The 20,930-nt window shown below is 51.2% G+C and overlaps 1 protein-coding gene across 1 annotated transcript; it reads right to left on the bottom strand.

Annotated features, from left to right (window-relative positions):
* Positions 1-8,643: 8,643 nt before the first annotated feature.
* Amer3 (APC membrane recruitment protein 3) lies at positions 8,644-20,606 on the bottom strand. Its single transcript, XM_042265836.2, is given in 3 exon segments — positions 8,644-10,644; positions 10,646-13,048; positions 20,510-20,606. Coding segments are annotated over 2 exon segments (2,535 nt in total). The 5' UTR covers positions 13,030-13,048; positions 20,510-20,606; the 3' UTR covers positions 8,644-10,493.
* Positions 20,607-20,930: the final 324 nt, after the last annotated feature.

Below are 20,930 nucleotides of genomic sequence, written 5' to 3'. Positions count from 1 at the left end.
TCTCCTTCTGCCATCATGGAATTCCTGGTCGAGGGATTCCAATGTCTTGGTGTTCATTGTTTAAATAGTCAAATAGCCAAAGGGAGGGCACAAGGGTCCCTTAAAATATCCTCATTCTTGTCAGGATGGTTATAAAACAGGCCACGGGAGCAGACTATAAATGAAGGCATTGAGTCCAGGTGGAGACCCTCAGAACGTGACGGAGCCTGTGGATTAGCCTTGCATCAGAGGCCTTGAATGCCATTGTGAAATATTCAAGTTCTTGATATGAAGAAGCAACGTGGTGAAGTAGAAGTTTAAAGAGGGTTACTATCGACAGGGTTCGGACATTCAGGTGATATGCTTGTTTGGTGGCTGGGGATGTGATCCAGATCACGTGGTGCAGCCCAGAGCTATCCAAGGAAGATGGGAAGATGACCTCCTTTGGTATGTGTGTGGACAGGGGTCAGTGTCAGATGTATGATTTGGCTGAGCTTCGGGGATCCTCCCATCTCTTCCCTCCAGTGTTGGGATTACAAGGATACTTCTAGGCCTGACTTTTCCTCATGAGTTCTGGGGCATTGAACTCAAGTCCTCGTATTTACACAGCAGATTTGCACTTCGCTGACCAAGACATAACCCCAGCTCTGAGTTCCTTTTTACAAGGGAAAGGCATTAAGTAACTCAGATAAATTATACTCAACTGGCTCATTTGTCGTGCCCTTAAGGTGGGGCCACTGTGAGTCTGGCCAGGAGATGACAGCTATGTGGGACATGGCCACTGGTTTCACCTTGCATTATTTGAAGACTAGGGGAGAGACTGGGCAGGTTCCTGTCCTGCAAGATTCTGTATTCCTTTGCCTTTTCCACAACTCCACGATTAGCCTGGTGTTCTTGTATTCCTCTACGGTTGACAGTCATGTGCCTGAACCTCATGGTGTCTGTAGCTGGACTTGCCTGCTGTGTGTTAGTCTCTCATAGCTTATAGGCCATGTCTGCTCTTCCCTGGCTGCTCACTGTAGGCTCCACATTAGGACCCAGTTTGATGGAACTTCTTTCAGCCTGCTTGGTAGTGAGCTGTCTCAGCCTGTAATCAGTGTGGTGGGTTGGTTGGGAAGATCCAACCAACTGATTGGGTGTTCTTGTGGGAGCCTGTGGGTGCCCACAAAGATTCCAACTTGTGGTTTGACTCAAGGTCAGAGAGTTGGAGTTTATGTTGCTCTCCAAGGCTGCATGATAGGGTGCAAAGGCATGGTTACCAGGTGTCTTATACTTCAAGACCTAATCGCAAGATGCTTTGATGTGGGGCATGGTTACCAGGTGTTTTGAAGGGTCTACACTTGGTTGTATGTTGTGCTTTTATCTTGAAAGGGGGCGTTCTTTTGCCTTTCCCCTTGCTAGAAATAAACTCGAGGCTGCTGGGTATTGACTCAGGGCCCTCCCCAGGCTATCCTGTGTCTCTATCATTTTTTTCTTTATCTACTTCTATATTTCCTATCTAGCATTTCCCAATTCCTCACTCCCCGCTTCAAGGGACCCTTTGATAGGTTGGGGCTGAACTCCAACACTGGTCCCCTGGCCCCTGGCATATTCTACAGTGAACAAGGGAGTTGATTGGCATGGCAGTTGTTACTGAATTTACATTGATGTCCCTTGGCCTGGAGCTCACATTCTTCAGACCTGACCGAGGGAAATACATGTGTCAGAACACAGTACCAACTCACTCCAAATTAGCACCCCTGCTTGTCTTTGGATGTTGAGTTGGCTCACCCTCAGCCTATGATCAGCCTCCTAACTATCACCCCAGCATTCTTGCCATAATTCCTTTCTTCTGGATAGAAACAGTGTAAATGTTCCTAGGCCTTAGGAAAAATGCTTCACTTTTTCTTCCTGCCTCCTTCTTGAACTAATAATAATTTTGTGGTTTTAGATTATCATTCTAAAAATGAGAACCTCCATCTCACTTGTTATTTTTCACATCTAAGCGGCATAGATGCCTCTGTTTTCTTCCTTCTGCAAAGATGTGACTGGCTAAGGAGGCATACAAAGGAACATACACATGAGCAAGGGTCTGTGAGGGCAGCAACCAGAGGGCCATCTGCAAGCCAAGGGAAGAGGCCTCAGGGGAATCCACCCTACTGATACTTGACCTTGGACTCCAGCTCTCAGAACAGAAGGCCCATAAATTCCTGTTGTTGAAGGTGCCCAGTCTGGGGTATTTTGATGCTACAACCTGTGAGAATACAGCTACCCAGAATTTGTCCAAGAAGCACATGGAAACCATGAGAAATGAATATTTCTTCTAGAAAGCATGGGTAATTAGGCAAATGTATAAATAAATAAATAAATAAACAAACTCCCAGGACTGGGAAGATGGTCAGTTAGTAAAGTGTTTGTTGGGCAAACATGAAAATATGAGTTAAGACCCAAATTAAAACAAACAAACAAAGTAAACCAGAAAGCTGAGTGTGGCAGCTTGAGTCTGTGATTCCAGCACTTGGGAGCCAGAGACAGATCTCATGCTTGCTGGTCACCCAGTCTTGCTGAATTGGTGAACTCCAGACCCAGTGAGAGACCCTACACCAAAAGATTATAATGGTTGACAAAAGCACCTGACAACTTCTGGCCTCCAGGGGGAGGGAGGGAAAACAACCACAGGTGCCATCCTTGGGAATACTCTATTTTTTTGAGACAGAGTCTTTCATTGGCCCAGAGATCACCAACCAGTGAGCCCCAGAGATCTGTCTCTCTCTGCCTCTTCCGCAGTGGGATTATAATCACATACCATGCCTGGAAGTTTTACATGGGGTCTGGAGACTGAACCCAGGACCTTGTGCTTGTAAGTCAAGAGCTCTACAAACTGAGCCATCCTCTCAGCCCCTCATATCCCCTCCCATCTTCCTTTGCCCCTGGGCTCTCCAAGCTTTCGTCAGCTGTCTCCAGTGGACACTTGAAGGTGGAACTACTTTCTTCTACCTTCCCTCTGCAGAGGCTGGTTGTTCCTCTGTGTCTGGGGGTCTTTGAGCTTAGGAAGGGACTTTGCTTGTCTGTGTCCTTTCTTCTGGGCCCTAAAGCTCAGGGCAACTACTGGGCTCACACCCTCTGGAATCTGTTCACGGAAGAGTTTCTAGGTCATTCTTAAAGGAGCTGTGATATACAGTCCTTGATATGAAAAGGCCCCCTGGGACTTTAACTTTGGCACAGTGGCTGTGCCTTAATATACAGCTATTTCAGCCAGCAACCGTGACTTCTGCAGTTACCAGCCTGCTTCTTTGGCAGTGTCCCAGTCACTCAGGCCACAGCCTGGCAGGAATTCTCTTTCCATAGGCACTGGCTCTGCCTCTGCCACTAAAGGTAGTTTTAACTAAATCTCTAGCATTCTGTTTATAAATAAAACTTGAGATTCAAAGGCTGAGTGGGGTGAAATGCTAGCTCAGAGAGGTTGGGTAGCACCTTCTCTCCTTGCTGGCATCCCCCAAAGAGAATGTCCTTCCACTCCGACAAACACACATACACACAAAAGGCCTCCTCACCACTCCAAATCCCTCCCTACTTCTTCTGGTGTGTCTGTCTCTTCCAGAAGCCCACTGATACTCTATGATTACTTTCTGTTAAGCAGTTGCTAACTCAGCCTCCTAACCCAAGGTTAATTTTATTTAATTAACACAAATGCAAACTCGGGGTTTATAGTGTGATCAAATATCCCCCAACAACATCCTAGTCCAGAAAGCCAAGAACATGGCAGATAGCTAAGGTGAGTCACAGATGTGCTGGGATATATCCCAGCAACAAAAGCATTCCAAGGCCCCCAACAGGCTGGGATGACCACACAAACATAGGGGACTAGTGCCTTTGAGGCCAACTGGATGACTAAATGCTGAGTAAAGGGCTATTCCTCCCTTCTTTACACAGTTCTCTTTTATAGAACAACTATAAAAAGGCACACATATTAGGCAGGTTCCTTTAGAGGCACAGAACCCATCAAATGTATGTCTATTGTGGTGGTTTGAATAGGAATTGACCCCCTTCAAAGGCTCATCTATTTGAATTCTTAGTCATCAGGAGTAGAACTGTTTTAAAGGATTAGAAGGATTAGGAGATGTGGCTTTGTTGGAGGGTATGTGTCACTGGGAGTGGGCTTTGAGGTTTCAAAAGCCCATGCCATTCATGTCCAATCTCTCTCTCTCTCTCTCTCTCTCTCTCTCTCTCTCTCTCTCTCTCTCTCTCTCTCTCTCTCTCCCTGCTCTCTGTAGATCAGGTGGTAGAACTCTCAGCTACTTCTCCAGCACCATGTCTGTCTGCATTCCACCAAGCTCCCCACTGTAACGACAATGGATTAACCTTTGAAACTGTAATCAAGCCCCCAACTAAATGCTTTATTTTATGAGTTGCTTTGGTCATGGTGCTTCTTCACAGCAATAGAAGAGTGACTAAGACACTATTATACGAGGAGATTTATTAGATTGATTTACACAATGCAAGCTGGGTAGTTCAGTGATGGCCGTCTGAATGCTCAGAAGACTGAGAACCTCAGTACACGAAGCTGGAGGCCTCAGCAGCTCCAGACAGTCAGTGAAGGTCCAGAAAGTTCTTGTAGAGTGTCTGGTCTTTGGTCCATGTTGAAAAGCTGAAGAAGCTCAATACAGTGGAGGATAGTAGCCACAGTGACAACAGAGAGAAGTACCCAGCAAGACACAAGGCAGGAAAACAGATGACACTGCTTTTGCCTGGACCTTCCTGTATCTGCACCGCCAGAAGGTGCTACCCATTCAGAGGGAAGAGTGTCTCCCTTCCGTTAATCCTCCAGGTGAGTCTCTTAGGTCATTGCAGGTCTTGTCAAGTTGACAAGTTGGCCATTGCAGCAGACACAGCCTACCGATTCACTGATGTTCTGGTATTTGTAGGGAGTATCTTCCTGTGACCTTTACAGTGCCCGTACATTTTAAGTGAGCTTATTCCAGACAGCAGGTAGAAGGGTTTTTAAAATATTTTTATCTTGTCTTATGAGGGCTTTATTTAATCTGGTGTTCCTATTTCAAGTAACTGAGCATTGTTGGAATAAATTTTATTTTATTACCATTTTATTAGTTCACATATGAATTTTGTTCAGGGTTTTTAAAAAGCTTTCTCCTCTCTCCTGTTTTCTTTGATTTTAAGTACCTTACATGATTCTATTTTTATTTCTATTTCATCGCATCACTATAACCCCTTTAATAATGTTGATGGTTGTCCTCCTTTTTTTCTTCTTCTTCTTCTTTTGAGACAGGGTCATTCTGTATAGCCCTGGCTATTCTGTAACTCAATTTGTAGATCAGGCTAGCCTGGTCTCAAACTCAAAGATCTTCCTGCCTCCGCCCCTCTGCCTCCGCCCCTCTGCCCCTCTACCTCTGCCCTCTGTCCCTCTGCCCTCTGCCTCTTGAGTGCTGGAATTTAAGGCATGAGCCACCATGCCCTGCTACAATGCACTTCCAACTTGTCAATACCCTGCCCCTAGCAACCAACTATTCATTTTACAGGACCCATAAAAATCATCCTTCGATGTAACCTGGGGCTCTTTAACAATCTCATTACAGCCCACTGCTCCCTTAGAATGCAATTACCTTGTTCTTTTATTTGAATAAAACCCCTTTGCTACTTTGCCATCGGTGTGTACCTTTTCAATTCTTTGAAAGAAGACATCAAGAACCTGAGATACAACTGGTCCAGCCGATGGCCACTAATAACACAGGTGTCAACAGCAGGACCTCAAGACAACCAGGCAGGGTCCAGGAAGCCTGTGTACTGCTTATTTTAAAATAATTAAAGTATGTTATAATTTAAAAATACGTTTTAGGGTTAACAAGATGCTTGAGAGGGTAAAAGAGCTTGCTCCACAAGCCTGGCTACCTGAGTTCGATTCCTAAAACCCACATGAAAGTTGGGAGGAGAAGACCAATTCCATAAAGTTGTCTTCTGACCTCACACTGCAGAGGCATAAAGGGGTGTCTTAGTCACTGTTGTGGCAGTGAGGAGACACCACGACCAAAGCCACTCTTATAAAAGAAAGCATCTAACTGGAGGCTTGTTTACAGTTTCAGGGGTTTAGTCCATTATCATCATGGCAGGGAACCTGGCAGCCTACATGGCACTGGAGAAGGAGCCAAGAGCTTACATCCTGATCTGCTGGCTGAGAGGGAGGGAGGGAGGGAGGGAGGGAGGGAGGGAGGGAGGGAGACAGAGAGACAGAGAGACAGAGAGACAGAGAGAGAGAGAGAGAGAGACTCTGGCCTTGCCATGAGCTTTTGATACATCAAAGCCCACCCTGAGATCCTTCACCCTTTTCTTCTTTCAGGCTACAACATTTCCTCCAATAAGGCCGCACCTCTTAATTCTTCTAATCCTTTCAAATAGTGCCACTCCCTGGTGACTAAGCATTCCAAAATTACATATATATATATATATATATATATATATATATATATATATATATATATATGCCTATGGGGGGGGGAGAAATACCACAAGGAGGAGGGATAGAAATTTGCTTGTTACTGTTTTCCCATTTGTGACTTCCAACTTTTAACCGTGTGCACTTATTTTTTCCCTTTTTAAAGCTTTATTCTTAGTTTTTGTTAGGTGAATGCAGGTGTCTGTGTATGGGTATGTGCACCTGAATGCAGGTGCTTGAGGAGGCAGATGCCACAGGCTTCAGATCCTCTGGCATTGGAGTTACAAGTGGCTGTGAGGCACCCGATGGGGGTGCTGGGAGCCAAAGTCAAGTCTTTCACAAGAGCGATATGTGCTGGTAACAGTTGAGCCACCTCTGCAGCCTCTCATGCATTTATCTCTTTCCCATGAAATAAAACAAGAAAATGGGAAAGCAGGAGGGTGAGAAGAGCTCCCTGTAGGTGCCCTCTCCTCGTCCTGCCCTCGCGCCTTCTCTTGCTAAGATCTCTCAGACCCCTTCCATGCCCTGCACCAACTCACTCCGCCCTCTCCTCTACCCTAGGCCTGACTCACCCTGCCCCTTCCCCATACCTCTGTCCTTATTTGCCCTCACAAAGCTGTATAAAATCCACAGCCATGCATGAACGAGATGGACAGGAATGGCCAGAGAGAGGCTGCAAAAACTTGAAGACCTGAGTTTGAATCCCTACCACCCGCATAAAAATCTGAGTGTAGCCACATGCTCCTGTGTGAGCCATGGCAAGCAGAGACAGGAGGATCATTGTTGTCAGCCTAGCACCAGGTTCTGTGAGAGACCCTGTCTAATAGGAACAAGTGGAGAGTGAGAGAATAGGACAATCAGTGTCTGCCCTGAGTCTGTCCCTGGCTTTCACATGTGCACACATGGGCACATACACCTGCACACACAGTCATACATAAAAGAAAAACAAGAATGAACAGAAAGTTCAGAAGAGGAGGAGGTGGCGACGGATTTCTTCCACTTCCAGAACTTGGTTAACACCTTAGCTGGCCCTAACATCCCCTCCCAGTGGGTCACCCTAAAATCCACGGAGCCTGGCTATGGTGGCACTAATTGTGCCCAAGAGAGGTCATCCTGAGGTTTAGGTGTGGAGAAAGATGGTCCAGAGAGAACTCACATTGCCCTCCTCCATTCTCCCTGACCCTGGATCCACTACAGACCCTGAAGGAAATCCTCAGGGGTGCTGGGATCGGGTAGAGTGCTCCCTACCCAGGGACAGAACCACAGCCCTGGTTTCCCACAGTTCTGTTGCTGCGCCGATGCAGACCACCCTGGGTCTGGGACCACGTTTTTGCAATGTGTAGTGCTCTGAGTCAGAATGGTTTGACTCCATCACTTCAAGCTGATGCTTCACAAGCCATGGTAAATGAGCACTGTCCTCTGCTTTGGGAAGAGCTCTGGTTCTCAAGCAGACTCCTGGTGTGTGTGTGTGTGTGTGTGTGTGTGTGTGTGTGTGTGTGTGTGTGTGTGTGTGTGTGTACGTGTAGCTTGATTTTTCCGCCTTGCCCACTGTCAGGACAAATCTCTGTCACCCACCAGTCCCACAGCCGCTCAGACCCAACCAAATAAACACAGACACTTATATTGCTTGCAAACTGTATGGCCGTGGCAGGCCTCTTGCCAACTGTCCTTATCTTGCTAACTGTGCCTTTATCTTAAATTGATCCATTTCCATACATCTATACCTTGCCATGTGGCTGGTGGCTTACTGGCGTCTTCACATGCTGCTGGTCATGGCGGCGGCTGCAGCGTCTCCTTCTGCCTTTCTGTCCTTTTATATCTCCTCTCTGTTAGTCCCGCTTATCTTTCCTGCCTAGCCACGGCCGATCAGGTTTTATTTATTAACCAATCAGAGCATACAGACCATCCCCCAGCACAGCCAAGTGCAGACCATCTCAAACACCTGCACTCAGGCCCATGGTCCTAATCATCCTCTATACGGACCTGCTGGGTAACGCCACAAAGAACCTGAGAATGGGCTCCCACAGGACATACAGAACATCCCACAGCATGTACGCGCGCGCACAGACACTGAGTTTCAGGTATGCACCGATCACCACTCTCTGTTCCTTTGCCCAGGGTTGGGATTACAGGCCCACACGGCCATGTGAATGCTGGGGATCTGGTTTCCAGCCCTCACACTTGTGTGGCAGGCACTTTATCCATGAGCCACCTCACTAGCCCCAGGTTCCTGTTATACCTCAAGACTGTTTCTCTCTAAATACGAGACCGAGAGTCACCGAGAAAGCAGAAAACAACACGCAACACCTGGAGACTACATTCTTTTTCCAAAAAAGCATTTACTGAGCACTTTCTCTGTCGGGTACAGTACAGAGCCCCGGGGCTGTGACTGGGATAGGGTGGCCTCCTTACTGAGCTCTCGGCCTGCTTACAGAAGACATGTGGTTGGCACCCCAGGGTGCCCAAGCCATCTGTGGCCTGAAAGAAGAAAGGGGTGAAGACTCTGGGAGTGTCAGCTGAGGGAAACCAGTGGAATGTTCCAGAATCTACCGCATAGCAGAGCTTTTGTGGTAGGGTTTGGAGGGGATCTGCACACACTGCGTGCACATGTCTAAAGAAAGGTCACACAGCTGTGCCCAGTCCCCAGGTCTGAAGATGAGCATAAGATTTACCTCAGACTGCTGCAGGGGTCATGTAGGATGTTCTTCTATTTGTCACGTCTTCACAGCCAGGCTCAGGGATGTCCTGATGGAGTCTGGTCACAGGAGGAGAAGATGTGGGCTTCCCAGGTGAATGGCCCTGTGCTTCTCTGTGTCTGGGTTCACACAGTCACAACCTCGATGCCAGTTTTAACCTATGGTGTGCCGCCCTCACCTCACACGCGGCAGCCTTAGAGAGCTGTTGATGCCAATGGCCACGAGAGCCTTTCTAGCCTAAATGCTGCCTCAGGCACTCAAGCACTCAGGCACTAAACGTGTGCTACCCATGGGACCACAGTGTTTGCCTGGACCTCCTGACCCTCCCTATAGAAGCTGTATCTGAAGTGTGACCTCTCCAGCAGCCTATCTACCATAGAATCCCAGTAACAGATATTACAGCTCCCTGTCCTCCTCATCCTTTGGCTGCCACTGATTGTTTTGGCTGAGGTAGAATCAGATCCTTGACAGTGAGGATGGGCCCTCTGTGCCTGCCCTCATGCTGGTTCAGAAGAGATGCCGATCCTTCCCGGGGACACCAGCCACCAGGCCCTTTCATGATTCTGAATGCTTGGGTGTTGTTCATGTGTTGCTTTCAAGTTAGGAGTGGTGAGCACAGCTCCATTCAGAAGGTTTCCTGGAGAAGAGATGGTAGGTAATACTGACAGGGTGAGAGGGGCAGAAGCCAAGACCTTTGCAACTCCAAGGCAGAACGGCAGAGGTGGGAAGGAGAGTGGGCGTGTTCCCACCCAAGGCCTCAGAGAACGAGTTGAAAGAAGTCATTTCTTGCACAGAATGACCTATGGCAGAACCTGGTGGTTCTGGCCAGCCCCGACAAAGCTGCGCACATGCGCCATGCTGTCTGGCTTCCGGCCTGTGGCTGAGGCAGGGCTGGTCCTTGTGATTCCCAAAGAGAAGCACTGTGACACCACAGTGTCCTGCAGACTCCGGTCCTGTCCTGGGTAAAGAGTAGGCTTGGATGAGGCCAGTGGGTCTTTGCGAAGTCAACCCCCATGGGGTTCTCTGCTTCTTGAGCTATTGGCCCTCATCCTTTTCGTAGACCTCAAGCAGAGAGATTGGCTACCCCAGTCTTCATTTACAACATGAACTGCTTTCTGGCCATCAGCCTCTTTGCTCTGTGGCATGAGGGGCAGCTAAGCACATACGGCTTCCAGCAGCCCTGGGCTCAGACAAGGATTCCTTCATCTCAGGCCCTCTCCCTCCCCCACATGCCTGAGCCCTGTTGTCTCTACCCCACACACAATCCTCACATCGGGTAAATGAAGATGGAGATCCTGGTCCTCGGTTCTCCTGAATGAGGTCATGCAGATGCAGCTCCTGCAGAAATACGAGCCTGTCCTGTGGGTGAGCTTGCAAGCCCCCACTTTTAGTTATCCACAAAGAAGTCTGTGTCGGACCAGAAGGCCATGGCAACTACGTGAAGGAGCAACTTGCCACTGTGTGCTGTCCAAAGAAAGCCCCAGGATTTCTGGGCAATCGCCACAGAAGCTGTACTGGGCAGCAGGGGCCCAGAGGGACTCAGGACCCCACTGAGCCTCTATCTGGAGCCCTGGGGCTGAGCTGCTGGGGCTGGTTGTCCACCGAGGCACAGACCTGGGTACCTAGCCTGGAAGGTTCCAACTTGAGCTGGCTCAGGTCTAGGAAAAGGTCATGACATCTCTGGTCCTGTGGGTTGGCTGGGGAGGAGAGGCCACAGACAGCTGCTCCATCAGGAGCATTGCTGCTTGTCGCTCTCTTTTGCACAGTGTTGGGACCCCAGGCCTGAGGCTTCCAGAAGAGCCCATTGCCCCTATCCTGTCTGGGAGAACGGCTGTCTGGATAGATTTGCAGGGCTGCCACGTGGGCTACGCAGCCTACAAGCATGGACCCCGGATCAAGAGTACTTCCCCCATGCCCTGGTCTTAAGGGGCCTTGAGCGTGCCTCTGGCTCGCAGGCGTCCCCAGTTCCTTCCGAGAGCTAGCACAGGCGGCGGGGTTTAGAGCTTTGCTTTTCCTGGAAATGCCTGTTGTCATGGTAGCTGCAGAGGAGGACCGGCCTTCCGAGAGGTCTTGTGTTCCTTCCTCTAGAGAGCCATTCTTAGATGGGACACTAACACCCCTTGCAGGTTCCCCTTGGACCTCATGCTCTCTTATAAGCAAGTCTTTGGTTCCTAGGTGTGCCCAGGGCTCCTCTCTGCTGGGTGCCAAGCATGTTGTGGCCTTGCCCATATCTAAGGCCTGGTCTTCCCTGCCCTCTAGGCTGTCTGTTGGTCCCCTGAGGGCTCTATGGGGGTCAGGTGGGGCAACAGGCTCCCTAAGGACCAGGGCAGGGGTAGGGGCAGGGGCAGAAGCAGGCGCAGGGGCCGGGGCAGGGGCGGGTGGCATCCTGCGCAACCAGTTGACAATGCCCATGGTGATGGCAAGTTCTGTGTCACAGAGCTTCAGCAGGCATTCCTTGCCCTTCCAGGTGCTCTGCAGGAAGCCCTGGCTGAGTAAGTCAGGGCCGGGCGCTGGGGCCAGGTTCTCCTCAGCTCCCACATGGAAGCTGCACATAGACAGCGGGGTCCCCAGGGCAGGCCCTGAAAGACTCTCAGACACACACAGGTCATCATCCAGGATTGGGCCAACAGGGGCCTCGCTGGGGTCATAGAAGAGTTCGTAGAGGGCATCCCCACTGTAGCTGTCCCTGGGGAAAGTGGCTGCAGATGTCCCAGGGCTCACAGCTTCCTTTTTCTCCTCCTCAAGGCCCGGCGAGAAGGAGTCATAGTAGCCTTCGTCACTGGTGGACACAGATTCTGGCTGTTCACTTTTGGGGGTACCTGTGTCTATGGAGCTGGCTTTGGAGCCACTGGGGGGACCCCTGCAAGGCAACAGGGGCAGTTCAGCTAGCCCAGATGCATCTAACCTGAGCGGGTCTGTGTCTGTCCCCTGGGGACTCCTCAGCCTTGGGCCCAGCAGGGCACGCTGTTGCTGCTTCACGGAGCGATTCACATTGTCCCAGAACTTGGTGAAGTCTGACGCTTCGTTCTGGGCAGGTGATGCCAGCTGTTCCATACTACCCTGGGAGGGACCACAGGGAGTTTTGCTGTCCAGAGCTTGGGGCGAATGGGCTGGGCTCCCCGGACCTTCTTTCATCTCCACAGATGGCACCGAGCTCCCATCTGCAAAGATCTCCCCACAACCGGTAAGCGAATCGAAGCTTTTGAGGGAGGCCACATCCTCACACAGGGCGCTGCAGAGGTCAAAGGGCGAGTCAGGCAGAAACTCACTGTCAGACAGGTCCTGGCATAGGCTGTCCAGTCCCAGCCCCTCCCCCATGGAGAGGAAGGGTTTGCCTTGCTGCGCTGCAGCACCCAAAGGGGCCCCAGGGGACGACAGGCTCTTCCCCTTGGCTGATAGTGAGGCCAAGTTCTCCGTTTTGCTCCTGCGGATGTGAAACAGGTTCCGAAAGCACTTCTTGGACCTCTTCAGGGAAATCCTTTTTCTTGGGATGCTCTTAGCCACTGCCGGCACGAAGGGCATCTGGGGCACAAAGTGGCGATAGTCAATCATCCGCTGACCCCCAGGGGTCTCTGGGAAGCTCATGCTGCCCACCATCTGCCCCGTGGCGGCGGCTGCCTTCGCCGCCCCTGGCACGCTCTCATGAGTCTTGCTCTTCCGCACCAACTTGAAGGTGGTTCCGCAGAGAGGCTCGGGACCCCCTTCAGGATCAGACTGGATCTCTTTGTTGGGGCACTGGCCACACCCTTGAACACGGGGACTAGTCTGGGAACTCTTCTCTCCATAGGGTCTCGGCTGCTCTCCTAGTGAGAGCGACCAAGGACCTGGGTCCTCCTTGGCTGGTGCGGGGGCTGGTGGGTCTATGAGTTTCTCGTGGGAAATCTGCACGCTAGATTTGATGAAGGTCTTGCCTCTCCTCAGCTCCATGTTGCCGGTGTTCTTGCCACTGTGGAGGAAAGCAGAGGGCATTTAGTGTCCGTGATGATCACCCCTCTGGCGTCAGTGTGACCGGCTTCAGAATCACCATGAAAACACTTCTTTTGGTGTGTCCCTGAGAGATGTTTTTAGAGTAGGTGAATTGAGATGGAAAAACACACCCTGAATTTGGAGAACAACAGGCTGAGGCCCCAGACTAAATGAAAAAAAGGAGACAGACTGAGGAGTAGCAGCCGTCAATTCTTTTGGCTTCTTGATTGTGGCTACCACGTGACCAGCAGCTGCCTCTTGCTTCCCCACCATGATGGATTGTATGTATCCCTCCAAACTGTGAGCCAAAGCAGCCCCACCCTTAAGAAGCTTTGGGCAGGTATATTGATACTGCAACAAGAAAAGTAACTATTGCTGTATCCAAATGTGTAAAGTCAGTGGGCTCTGAAAGGCCTGCTCACCCGTGCTCACACAGCTCACCCCTGCTCACACAGCTCACCCCTGCTCACACACAGCTCACCCCTGCTCACACACAGCTCACCCCTGCTCACACACAGCTCACCCCTGCTCACACACAGCTCACCCGTGCTCACACACAGCTCACCCCTGCTCACACACAGCTCGCCCGTGCTCACACACAGCTCGCCCGTGCTCACACACAGCTCACCCCTGCTCACACACAGCTCACCCCTGCTCACACACAGCTCACCCGTGCTCACACACAGCTCACCCCTGCTCACACACAGCTCACCCCTGCTCACACAGCTCACCCGTGCTCACACAGCTCACCCCTGCTCACACACAGCTCACCCCTGCTCACACACAGCTCACCCCTGCTCACACACAGCTCACCCCTGCTCACACACAGCTCACCCGTGCTCACACACAGCTCACCCCTGCTCACACACAGCTCACCCGTGCTCACACACAGCTCACCCCTGCTCACACACAGCTCACCCCTGCTCACACACAGCTCACCCCTGCTCACACAGCTCACCCCTGCTCACACACAGCTCACCCCTGCTCACACACAGCTCACCCCTGCTCACACACAGCTCACCCCTGCTCACACACAGCTCACCCCTGCTCACACACAGCTCACCCCTGCTCACACACAGCTCACCCCTGCTCACACACAGCTCACCCGTGCTCACACAGCTCACCCCTGCTCACACACAGCTCACCCGTGCTCACACACAGCTCACCCCTGCTCACACACAGCTCACCCCTGCTTACACACAGCTCACCCGTGCTCACACACAACTCACCCGTGCTCACACACAGCTCACCCGTGCTCACACACAGCTCACCCCTGCTCACACACAGCTCACCCCTGCTCACACACAGCTCACCCGTGCTCACACACAGCTCACCCCTGCTCACACAGCTTGCTGGAGTCTGGTGCTTTAGCCCCTCTGGGTTCTCCATGGAGAGGGAAAGAGGAAAGGGAGCTGGAACAACACCACCCCGCCATACGGCTCTGCTGTTACAGAGGCCCAGATCTGTTAAGTCCCATACCTAAAGGAACACGGTAAGAATCAAAATGAGAGGTGACTGGGGTCTGGACATGGCCCAATCCCTGCATTTTCAAGTTGCCCAAGCACTGTCTAAGCTCACGGGTCAAGTCAGATTCCCATCTCCAGGCTCAGTCATTCAACAATACCACCTCTATCTGTTAGGTAGCTATTTCTTCTCAACTGAAATACTCTCTCCTGGGGAGTCTGGAGCTCCTTAAGCCATAGGAAGTAAACAAAACCCACAACATCCTGAAATTTACAAGACACACACACACACACACACACACACACACACACACACACACACACACACACCCCTCTGGGTTATATAAGTCATCTCTGACCCGCTGAACTGCCTGCAGGTTGTGCGAGCCGCGTTGAAGCCACTGCCGCTCCTGAAAGTGACCCCTTCCCTACACTGTCGTCAGCCACTCCAATGAACTCACTGGTTCACTAAGTGAGACTGCAGCGGAACAGTTTATTTGGTCTGTCTCTGGTGCTCTAACTGGTGAACAGACGTTTGTCGGGATCTCCCTAAGAAAAGCCACACAACACCCTTACCCCATCCTCAGGAGGAATGTATCAGCCTTCTGAGTGCATGAAGGACTCTATTAAGTAGGCTGCCTCCCAGGCCTGAGGCAGCCGATCATCCGTGGGAGGACCAGGCATCTGCTGGGGAAGCTAAGACTCAATCCGTACAGAGACCCTCAAGCGAGAGGCAGCCAAGAATTTCACAGGGTTTGCAAAGCGTGAGCCGGGTGAAGAGAGAGCCTCGTGGCAGCAAGATATGACACATGTCACAGAGTATCACGAGCCAAGAGAGCAGGCGGAGGACACTGACAGATACTGCCTGGAGTCCATCTAGGGATGGTGTCTGATGACCAAGCTAAGTTCATTAGGAAAGATGCTAGAGTTGGCATTGGGAGTGGTGAATGTGTTCGTGACTCGGTTGTTCTATCAAAGCTGGGCCTCATTCCAGGTTCCCTGAAGCAGTATTTGGGTCTTCTGGTGAGTGGGTGGAAGCAGGGACATTAAGAAGGCTGGTGAAGCTGGCCTCATAGAATCAATGAGGAGAGGCGAATGGCAAGAGGCTGACCAAAGGGGCTGAGGGTGGAGTAAGGGGAATGCTGCTCTGGAAGTGAAGTTAGAGGTTCTTCCAAAGGAAGAAACACCGGGATTCAGCAGACGCATCAGAAAGGGGCAAGAAGAGAATCCTGACACTGGGGGCCAAGGGGCCTGCACCAGGAACTGGCTTGAGGGAGAAGAATCTGGTTTAGAACATGCTGCTGCTCTTAGGGAGAACCCCAGCAAGAAATGGCAAGGCCAGAGCATGGCTGGAGGACATTCTGAGCTCTTTCCCTAACCCCCAGCAGGAAGTCTCTCTGCCTGTCCCATCTCCTTTCTTTGGCAGTAGCCTGAAGGTCAGCCTCTGTCAGTCTGGCTAGAGACAGCGAAGCTGAATCCCTTCACTCTCTGGGGTTGCTCTGTGGTCATCCCCTGCATTTGTTCACTCCAGTCCCAGCCCCACAGGGGGTGGGTGCTGCAGCAGTTCAAGGCCCACGGATGTGCAGCCCTGGAAACTGCCCCTAGAGATGCCTGCCAGTAGCCTCCAGATGGCAGCATGGCAGCCATCAGCTGACAGTCAGGGCTGGCCCGAGTCCCTGAAGTGCTCCTGCATGCAGCTCTGAGTGGTCAGGAGGGCCTGCCTTGGCTCTGCTGGCAAAGTCACAGAGACTCATGGGCACACTGAGCTCTTACCACCTGCTCACACCTGTGGGTAGCACTTCCGCCCCTCCAAGTGACATCTGGGACATTTGGCTGGGGAACAAGAAGACAAGTAGTCTGTGCGCTCAGAAGAGCCACAAAACCTAGGCTTGGCCCTCCTCCTCCCATTTGGCTACTCTAGTCACAGAACACCAGCGCTTGGGCACAGTGCCTCAGGGGCCGTGTTGGCTTTTCAGCCTACAGGGAGATGGCATGGCACAGTGCCTCGGGCATCTTGGTATCTGTTCAGCTTGCTGTGAGATGGCATGGCTCCGTGCCTCAGGCACCATGGTGGCTGTTCAGCTTGCTGGGCGATGGCAAGTACCCAAGCCTTTCCTACCCCAAACCTGCAGATTTCTACTCAAAACATTCCACCCCACACATTCCTTTATGGGTCTGTTGGGCTCTGATGCACACGGCAGGGTATTTGTTATGCAAGGACTGGTACTTGTACATTGGTAACACCCACCTACCCAAGCAGAAAGCTTGGCCCATAAGCTTGTAAGGGACAAAGTACTGTAGTCATCACTTTACAGAGTATGAATACAGGAACTGAAGAAATGGCTTAGAGGTTAAGAGCACTTGCTGCTCCCTCAGAGGACCAGAGTTTGGTTCCCAGCATCCACACTAGAGAGTTCACAATTGCTTATAACTCTCAGCTTAGGGGCAGGGGGAGGGGGATATGACTCTCCCTTCCGGCCTCTTCTGGTACCTGCACTCACGTGCATGTGCTCACACACACGCGCGCGCGCGCGCGAGCACACACACACACACACACACACACACACACACACACACATATTAAAAATAAAAGAATTTTTTTTTTCAAAATTCAGCTTCAGATGGTAAGGCTGGGACTTGAACCTGTGAACCAATGACTCAAGGTCTCTACCTCCCTCCACTTCATCCCCCATCACTCAGTAGCCCAGGCTGGTGTCATGCTCCTGCCTCAACCTCTGGAGTGCTGAGATTATAGGTTGTACACTACCACATCCCACTAAAACCATCTTTTGTGAGAGACCTTAAAATAGATTCATAAATGTGCCCTCATGAGGAATTTCTGAAAATACAATGAAGGTGAAATCCATGGGTTCCAAGGATAACTCGTCCAAATTTAGAAAAATGATAATTGAAAGCAGTGTAATTTTAATGGAGATATTTGTTATGAGATATCTAGTTTACTCCTGCTTTCCAGCGTTGGGGGGGGGGGGGCTATTTTAGTTACTGTATCCCTGGAAATAGTCCCATCGGGCCATAATAAAGATTATTTCCCTGTATGTAAAAGTTTGCCCCTGGAAGAACTAAACTGTCTGGACAGAGATCTCTTTCAGAAAATCTGCTGGTTTCCAGCTCCCAGAGCGGCCAGCTGAGCTAAAATCAGGAAAAGACGGGCCGTTCATTCCATTCTGAACGTAAAGAGTGTGATGATTCTGTACGATAATACAAAGGATTGGACTCCGCTACAGTGATACGGATGAGACTGCTCTGGGTTTAACTGCACTCTGCATGCGGTACGAACAAGTGGGAAAATTCATAACCGTCCGCTGGAGATGTCAGCACTGGGCAGCGACCTGTCACTTCAGGCACTTTGCACATTAAAATGTTTAATCCAGCTTGTCTCTTTGGAAATGTGGGCGGAAGGCCTGGTGCCTGACGGGAGCTGTCGCTTTCCACACAGCCTTCAGGAGCAGAGTGGGGTTTGCTCCGATGGCCAGATGCTATGCCAGCACTGCCTGAGGGCAGCGGCTGACCGTGTGTAGGTTCTCAGTCGGAAAAATGCACACTCAGTTTGGTAAGCCTGTGGCTAACAGCCTGTCATGGGAAATTCATGACAGGTCCTTCCCCAACACATGCCGTATCGCTGTCTCTCTTCCCCAGGGTTTTCTCTCTCATGGTCTGTGGAATTCAGCCACCACTGATTTTTTTTTTTTTTTTTTTTTTTTTAGTCTAGTGCTTGATACTGCTCCAGAACAAGGTTTAAAGTTTTTTTAAAAGCCCAGCACTGCAGCAGATAGCGGTATACATTATTGCATATCTCTCTCTCTCTCTCTCTCTCTCTCTCTCTCTCTCTCTCTCTCTCTCTGTGTGTGTGTGTGTGTGTGTGTGTGTGTGTGGTTTGAGGAGTGATATTTTTGTGGGCATGGGAATCAGAAGTCAGCTTCAGATGTCGTTCCTCAGGTACCATCCTCTTTGCTTTTGAAAGTCTCTCATTGGGACCTAGAGCTTGCCAAGCAAGTGAGGCTGACTCCCAACAGATCCACCTGTCTCCCTAAGTGCTGGAATTTGAAGTACATGCCATCATGACTTTTTTTTTTTTTTAATGTGATTCCTGGGCATTGAATCCAGGTCCTCACACTTGCATAGAAATTTTAACAAAACTTGGATCACTCATTTGTGCGAGTATGTGTGCATGCACTAAAGTACCAAGATGCATGGGTAGAGGTCAGAGGGCACCCTGCAGCAATCTGTTCTCTCCTTCCACTGTGTGGGTCCCTGGAATAGGACTCGGGTCACCAGGCTCAGCAGCAAGTGCTTTTACCCCTACCGAGTCGTTCCAGAGGCCCTGACAGCAAGTCTTTTGCTGACTAACTTTCCTCCTCAACCTCCATGAAAAGTCTGTAAGGCTCAGATCTTCAACTCTAGTTGACAGTTAAACATGATATCACTTATTTAAATGAAGTGTTTTAAATATTTGAAGCACTTGACCCTACATTTCACTTGATGAAAACACCATGCATCTCAGTTTTCTAAAGAGGACGCTGGTCTGGAGATTTTAATTCTACAGATGCAATTTATCCTAATAATGTTCTAAGACAGCCTCCCCCCCCCCAAAGCACTAAAGCTAAGCCTCTCATCTAAGATGAACCTTCAACCTCGGTGAGATCAGAAACCATGCAGTATATTTATTTAATCGGTTCTGTTCCAGGGATGTGCTGTTTAAATGGAAACCTAGAAGACAGCAGAAGACATTCAGTCAAAAAAAAATACAGGAAGCATATTCCAGCCCGTGGACACACCCTGCAAAAGGCCCCCAGGACAAGGGAGAGAGAGACGTGTCTACAAGTGGATGCAGTCATCAGGGTAGCGGGAACCGGTCCAAGCCAGGAGACCATATCTGACCTAGGTCCCAGGAAGGGCCTATGAGGAGCTACAGGTGAAAATAGAAAATCGGGAGAGAGGCCAAGAGGAGAATGGATGTGAGACTGCCCCAGGGGCCAGCAGAAAGGCGATCACAGAGATGTTTATCTCTGCTTCTGATGTTCAGCACACCAGGGCGAGACTTTACTACAAAATGAACGCTTTATGAGGTGACCCCTCTAGTCTTTTTCCATTTAATGACTGATTTTAGATCAGCTACCTAGGATTTTCTTTTCCCCTTGGAAGGTAATCCTGTGCCTTTCTTTCTCTCCGTGTGTGTGTGTGTGTGTCTGTGTGTGTGTGTGTGTGTGTGTGTGTGTGTAAATGATCATATAGAGCAAAATTAAAAAGAAAGCAAACCCCCAAGGCACCACATAGCCGGGAGTTTTGGTATTTGAAATGCCTCTCCCGTGCCTGCCCCGCCCCCACCCCCACCCCACATTCCCCACAAGTCACAGCAGGCAGTGAACTATGCAGAGACGTTTAAGGAAGAGCAGGTCCAGGTGAGGTATCTTGCCCAGCGACTTCCCTGGGGTTGGGATTTGGGTAGCGGAGGCTAGGGGGCAGTGGTTTGTCTCTGTGGCAGTATGCCTTGTTGCTGGCGTGGTGAAGGCCCAAGTGTGATGGAAAAGCTCTGGTGTTCTGGGGTGGGGGTGGGGTCGGTAATAAAGCAGAAATAGAATCTGCGGCGAGAGCCACCCACGAGTCCACACTGGGGAGACAATGGGCCCTTTGGGTGGAGGTCCTGGCCCACCTCCTCCGAGGGAGCCCCGGCCAAGTGGACAGATGGACCACTGTAACCTCACTCCTTCTTCCCCAGACCCCTCGTCCGGCGCGGTGACAGGGTTTCTCCGGTTACCTAAACCAGTCCCCACGCTCAGCCCCCCAGGCCCCGCGCATCCTCGCTGGGCGCCGCGGAGTGGAGGGAGTGCCCATCTTGGCCCCTTCACTCAACCGCCCATCGCAGAGAGCGTTCAAACATTCCCGGGGTCCCCCCAGCTCCCGATGAGGACCGGCGAGGCAGGGGACCTCCGCAGCCTCTCGGGGCCTCGGCCACTTACCGCTGGGGCTGGGGAGTGTCGCAGGGCGCGGCCGCGCCCGAGTCAGGCAGCGAGTGCGCGCCGGAGCCTCGCGTCAGCACCACGGCCAGCTCCAGGCTCCGCGCCGCCGTCGGGGGCGGGCCTCCGGGCACCCGCGCGCAGTACCAGCCCTGGCTGCTCTGCACTGCTCCGAAGGGAGGGAGGGAGGGAGGGCGGGGATGGGAGGACGCTGGCGACCTGCGGAGGAGTGCGAGGGGACTCAGCCGCCGCCGCGCCGCCGCCACCCAGAATCGCTCGGCTTGCTGGCTTTGTTCTTTGGTTCTTTCTCTAGCTTTCTCCCTCTACCCACTCAGCCGCTCCCATGATGCTGTGTGTGTAGGGTTTGCATCCCTCAAGCCCTGTGGTCCCCAGTCCGGGGGGTCCTAGATCCCCGGAGACTACA

This window comes from Peromyscus maniculatus, chromosome 21 (assembly GCF_049852395.1).
Source record: "Peromyscus maniculatus bairdii isolate BWxNUB_F1_BW_parent chromosome 21, HU_Pman_BW_mat_3.1, whole genome shotgun sequence".
Lineage (NCBI taxonomy): Eukaryota > Metazoa > Chordata > Mammalia > Rodentia > Cricetidae > Peromyscus > Peromyscus maniculatus.
This window is presented reverse-complemented; position numbering and strand designations above follow the sequence as displayed.